General features: G+C 43.7%; 1 protein-coding gene across 2 annotated transcripts in view; it reads left to right on the top strand.

Moving 5' to 3' along the window:
- SCPEP1 (serine carboxypeptidase 1) overlaps nucleotides 1-8,211 on the top strand; it is a 45,523-nt gene that overhangs the window by 11,006 nt on the left and 26,306 nt on the right. For both annotated transcript variants that reach the window (XM_034641248.1, XM_019795741.2), the window contains exons 4-5: nucleotides 2,896-3,051; nucleotides 3,378-3,452. In XM_034641248.1, the coding sequence (XP_034497139.1) occupies nucleotides 2,896-3,051; nucleotides 3,378-3,452 (231 nt within the window). The remainder of the gene's footprint in view (nucleotides 1-2,895; nucleotides 3,052-3,377; nucleotides 3,453-8,211) is intronic.

The raw sequence follows: 8,211 nt of genomic DNA, 5'->3' as shown, positions 1-8,211 counted from the left end.
AAACTGCTTTAATGACACATGGAAGCTGATGACTCCCGAGTCAGTATCTCCAGCTCAGAATTTTGCCCCTGAACTATTTCTCCATTTGTTTCTGAGATATCTCCATGTGGATGTCCCTCATATATCCCCTATTCAACATACCCCAAACTATATTCATTAGTACACCAGACCCTCTACCCACCCACAAGAGCACGAGCAGAGGGAGAGGGAGAAGCAGACTCCCCACTGAGTGCGGAGCACAATGCGGGGCTGGATCCCAGGACCCGGGATCATGACCTGAGCCGAAGGCAGACCCTTAACCGACTGAACCACCCAGGCATCCCTAAAAATGAATTCTTAAAATACAGCCTTATTGAAATATTCACATACCATACGACTCACGCATTTAAAGTTTACGGTTCAGTGGCTTTCCGTATATTCAGAGTTTTACAACCATTACCACAATAAATTTCAGAACATTTCCAGTACGCTCCCATCCCAGAAAACCCTTACCTGTTAACCACCAGTCTCTCCTTAGGCCACCACAAGTCAGCTTTCCGTCTCTGTAGACCCGGCTGTGTTAGCCACCTTACCACAATGGAGTCGTGCGGTATGTGGCCTTTGGTGTGTGGCTTCTGTCACTTCGCATGGTATTTACAAGGTGTATCCGTGTCGCATGTGCCACTACTGAATAAGACTCCATTGTGTGGACAGACCACATTTCGTTGTCTCTTCATCTGTTGGTGGACACCTGGGTTGTNACCCCAAACTATATTCATTAGTACACCAGACCCTCTACCCACCCACAAGAGCACGAGCAGAGGGAGAGGGAGAAGCAGACTCCCCACTGAGTGCGGAGCACAATGCGGGGCTGGATCCCAGGACCCGGGATCATGACCTGAGCCGAAGGCAGACCCTTAACCGACTGAACCACCCAGGCATCCCTAAAAATGAATTCTTAAAATACAGCCTTATTGAAATATTCACATACCATACGACTCACGCATTTAAAGTTTACGGTTCAGTGGCTTTCCGTATATTCAGAGTTTTACAACCATTACCACAATAAATTTCAGAACATTTCCAGTACGCTCCCATCCCAGAAAACCCTTACCTGTTAACCACCAGTCTCTCCTTAGGCCACCACAAGTCAGCTTTCCGTCTCTGTAGACCCGGCTGTGTTAGCCACCTTACCACAATGGAGTCGTGCGGTATGTGGCCTTTGGTGTGTGGCTTCTGTCACTTCGCATGGTATTTACAAGGTTTATCCGTGTCGCATGTGCCACTACTGAATAAGACTCCATTGTGTGGACAGACCACATTTCGTTGTCTGTTCATCTGTTGGTGGACACCTGGGTTGTTTTCCACCCTTTGGCTCTGATGACAAGTGCGGGGGACACTGGTGTGCAAACCTTTGTTTGAGTTCCTATAGTCAGTTTTTGGGGGAATCTACCTCAAAGTGGAATTGCTGGAGCATAGGGTAACTCTATGTTTAACACCCGCATGTTGTTAATATTCTCCATCCATCCCTCTTCCACCCTCTCTAGCGGCTGCTTTCAGGGCGCCTCTCCATAGTGCAGATCACTCCTTAGTTCCCAGAAGATCAACGCCAGATTCCTGGGCATAAACTGGTCTCTGCCTACCTCCTGCCCCATCTCCCAACATCTGTCCACATACACTCTGCCTTCAGGCCTCTGCCTGGCCAGTTCCTTGGCTTGGACCTCATTCCTTTGGCCCCTCATTCACGCCTACTTTACCGACTCACATCTACCATTCAAGACTCAATGCGGGACCACCTCCTCCTTAAGGTCCTCTCTGAGGCCTTGGATTCTCTTTGTCTTCCTGCTGGTCCTCCTTAAGTGCAGTTTACTTTTGCCTCAGGTCTTTGCACATGCTGTTCCCTTAGCCTGGAACATTCCTGAACTTGCTGCTTGCAGTAGCAGAGTGCCACACCGGCTTGTCCACAGGTTTCCCAGAACTCGGGGGATGGTACGACCCCGGCAGAGAGCGTGAACGAGAAGTGAGGAGGCCCGGGCCTAAGTGCTGATGCTGCCATTCCTTGCCCAGCTTTGCGACCTTCCTTGGTCGAGTCCTGGGTCTTTTCTCAACTTTAATTCCCTGACCAGTAAAGGACGCGGCTGGACTGCGTGATCAGCGAGGATCCTTCCAGACAGAAGATTTGATAGCTCTGAGCCTCTTTGGAAAAAGTATTAGGATAAATTCTGTTCCTGCGGTGTACTGGAGGCCAGGCTGGTGTGGAAATTGGATTCATCTTGAAGAAAACTGGTGTGTGATAGTCAGACCTTGGAAGTACTGTCACTCCTTGGAAGTACTGTCACNGTGTGGAAATTGGATTCATCTTGAAGAAAACTGGTGTGTGATAGTCAGACCTTGGAAGTACTGTCACTCCTTTGAGCCGTGGCTCTGACTGACACTGCGTGGTTCTAGCTGAACTCGTGGATTACATTTAGGACACTGTATTGTGCGAAAAGGGACAGCTTAGATGCCTTGGTCCCTGTGTGTGTGTTAATCTTTCCTTCTTGCCTCTTCTTTTCTTTGCCTTTCGTTGCCTTAGTAGTCTATGTTCTTGGTCCTTCTTGCTTATTATTATTTTTTAAAGCAGACTCCAGGCCCAGTGTGGGGCTTGAACTCACAACCCTGAGGTCGAGAGTTGCCTGCCCTACTGGCTAAGCCAGCCAGGCGCCCCTCCCATCCCGTATTATTTTTTGAAATCCCTTTTAGCAGTACGCTCATAAGCACGCTGATATCTTCACATGAACCCACATAATGGGTTCACATGCATAGAAGATGGTGGAAATAAAAAAATTAAAATAAATTAAAAAAAAAAGACGGTGGAAAGACAGTCGGTGACTAACTGAGTGATTGTACCACTTAACTTTCCTGTGTGACGTGTAGCTCCAGTCGGCCAGTCTCCTCTTTGTGGATAACCCTGTGGGCACTGGTTTCAGTTACGTGAACAAGAGTGACGCATACGCCAAAGACCTCGCCACAGTGGCATCGGACATGATGGTTCTCCTGAGGACTTTCTTCGATTGCCACAAGGAATTCCAGGTGAGCAGTGACTCGGGGACGCTACTACAGTTGCCTGAATGAACTTTAGTTTCCCCAAGAGTTCAGTGTCCAGCCATTATCAGAGAAAACCTTTCTGCACCCGAGAGCAGATTGTGGCCTTTTGTTTCTGTCATCTCTAAAGGTGGTTTTGAGCTTGAAAGAAGGACCTTGGAGCCCAGTATTCTAATCAGATATGGGGGAAAAGACTAAGAAAAGCCGATTTGTTTTGTCTGGCCATTACATGTAATAGAAATTCGAAATTAATTCGTGTGGGAAAAAAAGGCATTTGGGATATTTAATTCTTCGTAAATTCCTTTTCTTGCTAGACGATTCCATTCTACATTTTCTCAGAGTCCTATGGAGGAAAAATGGCGGCTGGCATTGGTCTAGAACTTTATAAGGTAACGGGGAAGATGACGTTGTTATTTTGGTTTCAGACAGAAACTGATTCTGTTCCTTTCTATATCACGTGATACTGAATATACTTTGAGTGGGACCTTGTATAAAGTCTGTAATAGTAACCACAAAAAGTTTCAAAGAGAACAGTGAAGGTTGCCCTAGCAGATGTGGAACAAGCTATAAAGCAGGCTACAGCGAGTAAACCAATGTGGTACGAGCGTAGCAGCAGACTAACGGTTTCAGTGCAGCAGAATATGGTGTGTACATATGTGTATGTAAATAGCGTGTGTGTATCGTGCATATGATCATATGGCATTATCCTATCCGATGATAAGATGGCATTTCAAATCATTGGGCAGCAGATAGAATATGCTTTGAAAAACCGTAACGTGAAATTCTTTCTTTCATAAAATGTCAGTTCTAGATAGATTAAAAATCTAAACATAAAAAAGAAAATCTAAACATAAAAATCAAAACTGTAAGAGAACCTGAGGCTTTCCTTCATTTTTTTAATTTTTTATTTTCTTTTAATTTTTAAATTATTATTATTATTTTTTAGAGCAGGTGAACCAGGGAGGGGAGAGGGGCAGAGGGAGAGAGAGAGAATCTCAAGCAGACTCCATGCCCAGCACGGAACCCAACATGGGGCTCCATCTTATGACCCGAAGATTCTGACCTGAGCCTCAGTCAAGAGTAGGACACAACTGACTGAGCCACCCAGGCACCCCTGAAGCTTTCCTTCGTATGATGGAACACCCAAAAGTCAAAAATGATAAGGTTGACATATTTAGACAAATTTAAAACTTAAGAGTTCCATAGATAATTTCAAAAGGTGTATATATATACACACACACAAATACATGATAGAAAAAGTATTCATATTGATAACCATAAAAAGGGACAATATCTTAGTAGCAAATTGGAAAAGAATATAAACAAGCCACTTATAGGAAAAAATGAAAACAGCCCCTGAACATATGACAAATGCTCAACTTTTGTTAGTAGCCAAAACTATAAGGCTTCTAAATATTTTAAAGATTGGTGACACCCAGTTTTGGTAAGAAGTCAGGGAAATAAGTGCTCTCCTACAGTCTTGGTGGGAATGGAAATTGGTAAATCATTTTAAAAGGGCAATTTGGCAGTCTCTGTCAACTTTTAAAATCTGTATGCCCTTGGACCCAATAATTTCAGTTCCAGGAAACTGTCCTTGGGAATTCTTATATGTGTGTATGTCAGAGGATTTTTTTTTAAACATTCATTTATTCATTTATTTAAGAGAGAGAGTGAGAGTCAGAGTGTGGGGTGGTGGGGGAGCAGGGGGAGAAGGAGAGAGAATCTTTTAAGCACACTCCACACTGAGCGTGGAGCCCGATACGGGGCTCAATCCCGTGACCCTGAGATCACAACCTGAGCCTAAACCAAGAGTCAGACACTTAACCACCTGAGCCCCCCAGGCGCCCCAGGTCAGAGGGTGTTTAATACACTCTTGCTTACAATGTCCATCAACTGAAAGCAAGGTCAGTTGCTGTCCACAGAGGATTCGTTAAATAAAATAAGTGTATCCTTCCATGATGGGACACTTTGCAGCCATTATGAAGAATGGATATGTCTTTATATACGTGTGTATATAAGCTTGTGAAAGCAAAGGAAGGATTTAGAAGGGTATGTACGCTGTGAACTGGGGCTAACTGGTGAGTGGGAGGGCGCATGTGGGACAGAGGGGAAAGTTTCTTCACATTTTCTCCTGTCCCCTGTGGTGTTCCAGTTTGTTTCCAGTGAGCTTGTATGCCCTTTACTTTTTTTTTTTTTTAAAGATTTTATTTATTTATTTGACAGAGAGAGAGAGACAGCCAGTGAGAGAGGGAACACAGCAGGGGGAGTGGGAGAGGAAGAAGCAGGCTCCCAGCGGAGGAGCCTGATGCGGGGCTCAATCCCAGAACTCTGGGATCACGCCCTGAGCCGAAGGCAGACACTTAACACTCAGGTGCCCCTGCCCTTCGCTTTTTTAAGATTTATTAGTTCTTTTAAAAATGAACCTTTCATAAGAAATAGTATATGTGCATAACAGAAAATTAGAAAATACAGCAAGCACAAATTAAAACTTAAAATGTCACCTTCCCACCAGGTGGAGAGGCCGACTAACACCTTAGTAGATGGCCTTTACATCTTTTCCTGCACTTTTATAAAATACTTTTTAAACCAATATGAGATCATCTTAACCTAATGTCTACAGCCCGCTTTCTTCAGTCACTAGTCCTCACCTTCCCATTTCAGTATATTTTCATCTCAAATATTCAGATTTCTTTAATGATCCCAGCATGTCCTTGATAGCCGGTTAGTCTAAACCATTATTCAAACCAGATGCAGGAATTGGCTGCAGGTGTCCCTAAAGTCTGTTTTCATGTAGCACAGCCCCTTTATTATGACTCTGATTTGGTGAAGAAACTACACCACTTAGCTTGTCTCCTTTTCTGGATTTGTCTAGTAACATCTTCATGGTGTTTATTTATTTACTTTATTTCTCTCTTTATTATATTAACTACGAAACTCTAAGTTACGTATAAAGGTCTAATATATTCAAGGTAAAAGTTTTGGATAGCATATATTGTAATAGGGCGGGTTTCAGGAAACTACGGCTCAGAGGACAAATCAGCTCACCACTGGTTCTTTTTTTTTTTTTTTTAAGATTTTATTTATTTATTTGACAGCGATAGAGACAGCCAGCGAGAGAGGAAACACAAGCAGGGGGAGTGGGAGAGGAAGAAGCAGGCTCATAGCGGAGGAGCCTGATGTGGGGCTCGATCCCATAACGCCGGGATCACACCCTGAGCCGAAGGCAGACGCTTAACGACTGCGCCACCCAGGCGCCCCTCACCACCTGTTCTTATACAACCTGTGAGCTAAGAATGGCTTTTACATTTTCAGGTGGTGGGGGTTCGGGGAGGGGATTAGAAGCAGAATAATATTTCATAACTCGTGAAAATTATATGAAACTCGGATTTCAGTGTCCACAAATAAAGTTTTATTAGAACTCTTCACTCGCTTACATACTGCCGGTAACTGCTCTCGCATTACGGGCAGAGCTAAGTAATTGCAACACGGACTGTTTGGTCTAGAAAGCTGAAAATATTTTAAATTCTGGCCCTTTGTAGAATAAATAGCCAGCCTCTGATAATCCGTGATGTTGTGCACTTCGTTGTGCTTGAAATCAGAAAGGACATAGTATCTAGACCTAGTTTGATTTTTTCCATGGGTCTCTCTCGCCGTCTGCCTGGGTGGAAAGTTACCCGAGTCGTGTTCTTTTCACACTCTGCGGATGTCCAGTCCTTCACCCATCTTTCACCTAATGGCTTTAACGTCATTTTTAATTCTCCTGTAAGTCTGTAAGTTCATTAGGAGTTTCAAAATGATGGCTTTCTCCTCCTGTCTTTGTGTTCACACCCATTAGCTGGCATTCTTCTATAAAGTGGAACTTTCCTTCGTCGTCCGGACTACTTAGGTAACTTAAGAAATAAGTTCCTGGGGGCGCCTGACTGGCTCAGGCCGAGGAGCGTGCGACTCTTGATCTCAGGGTGGTGACTTTGAGCCCCACGTTGGGTGTAGAAATTACTTCAGTAGATTCTAAAAATGAAATAAATGAAAGAAGAGAAGAACTAAGTTCCTTCTGGAAAACCCAGATAAATGCATAATTCTCTCTCGATAATTACTGGTGTTCAAAGTCAGGATGTTCATTGTTTTATTTTAGCTCTCTGAATAGTCTGTGCATGTACATAGTTTAAAATCAAAAAATGAAAAAGCTATTCTGTAAAAGATCTCCCCCTTGCCTCCATCCCCCTCCTCTAAGGCAGCCTCTGGTATTAGTCGCTTCTGTATCATCCCAGACGTATTCCTTGCCTACATAAGCGAAATCCACCTATCTCTCTCTCTCTCTCTCTCTTTTTTTTTTANGAAAATATTTTAAATTCTGGCCCTTTGTAGAATAAATAGCCAGCCTCTGATAATCCGTGATGTTGTGCACTTCGTTGTGCTTGAAATCAGAAAGGACATAGTATCTAGACCTAGTTTGATTTTTTCCATGGGTCTCTCTCGCCGTCTGCCTGGGTGGAAAGTTACCCGAGTCGTGTTCTTTTCACACTCTGCGGATGTCCAGTCCTTCACCCATCTTTCACCTAATGGCTTTAACGTCATTTTTAATTCTCCTGTAAGTCTGTAAGTTCATTAGGAGTTTCAAAATGATGGCTTTCTCCTCCTGTCTTTGTGTTCACACCCATTAGCTGGCATTCTTCTATAAAGTGGAACTTTCCTTCGTCGTCCGGACTACTTAGGTAACTTAAGAAATAAGTTCCTGGGGGCGCCTGACTGGCTCAGGCCGAGGAGCGTGCGACTCTTGATCTCAGGGTGGTGACTTTGAGCCCCACGTTGGGTGTAGAAATTACTTCAGTAGATTCTAAAAATGAAATAAATGAAAGAAGAGAAGAACTAAGTTCCTTCTGGAAAACCCAGATAAATGCATAATTCTCTCTCGATAATTACTGGTGTTCAAAGTCAGGATGTTCATTGTTTTATTTTAGCTCTCTGAATAGTCTGTGCATGTACATAGTTTAAAATCAAAAAATGAAAAAGCTATTCTGTAAAAGATCTCCCCCTTGCCTCCATCCCCCTCCTCTAAGGCAGCCTCTGGTATTAGTCGCTTCTGTATCATCCCAGACGTATTCCTTGCCTACATAAGCGAAATCCACCTATCTCTCTCTCTCTCTCTCT

The sequence above is a fragment of the Ailuropoda melanoleuca genome, chromosome 13 (genome assembly GCF_002007445.2).
Source record: "Ailuropoda melanoleuca isolate Jingjing chromosome 13, ASM200744v2, whole genome shotgun sequence".
Classification (NCBI taxonomy): domain Eukaryota; kingdom Metazoa; phylum Chordata; class Mammalia; order Carnivora; family Ursidae; genus Ailuropoda; species Ailuropoda melanoleuca.
Note: the sequence above shows the minus strand (reverse complement) of the source record. Positions and strands in the feature narration are given on the sequence as shown.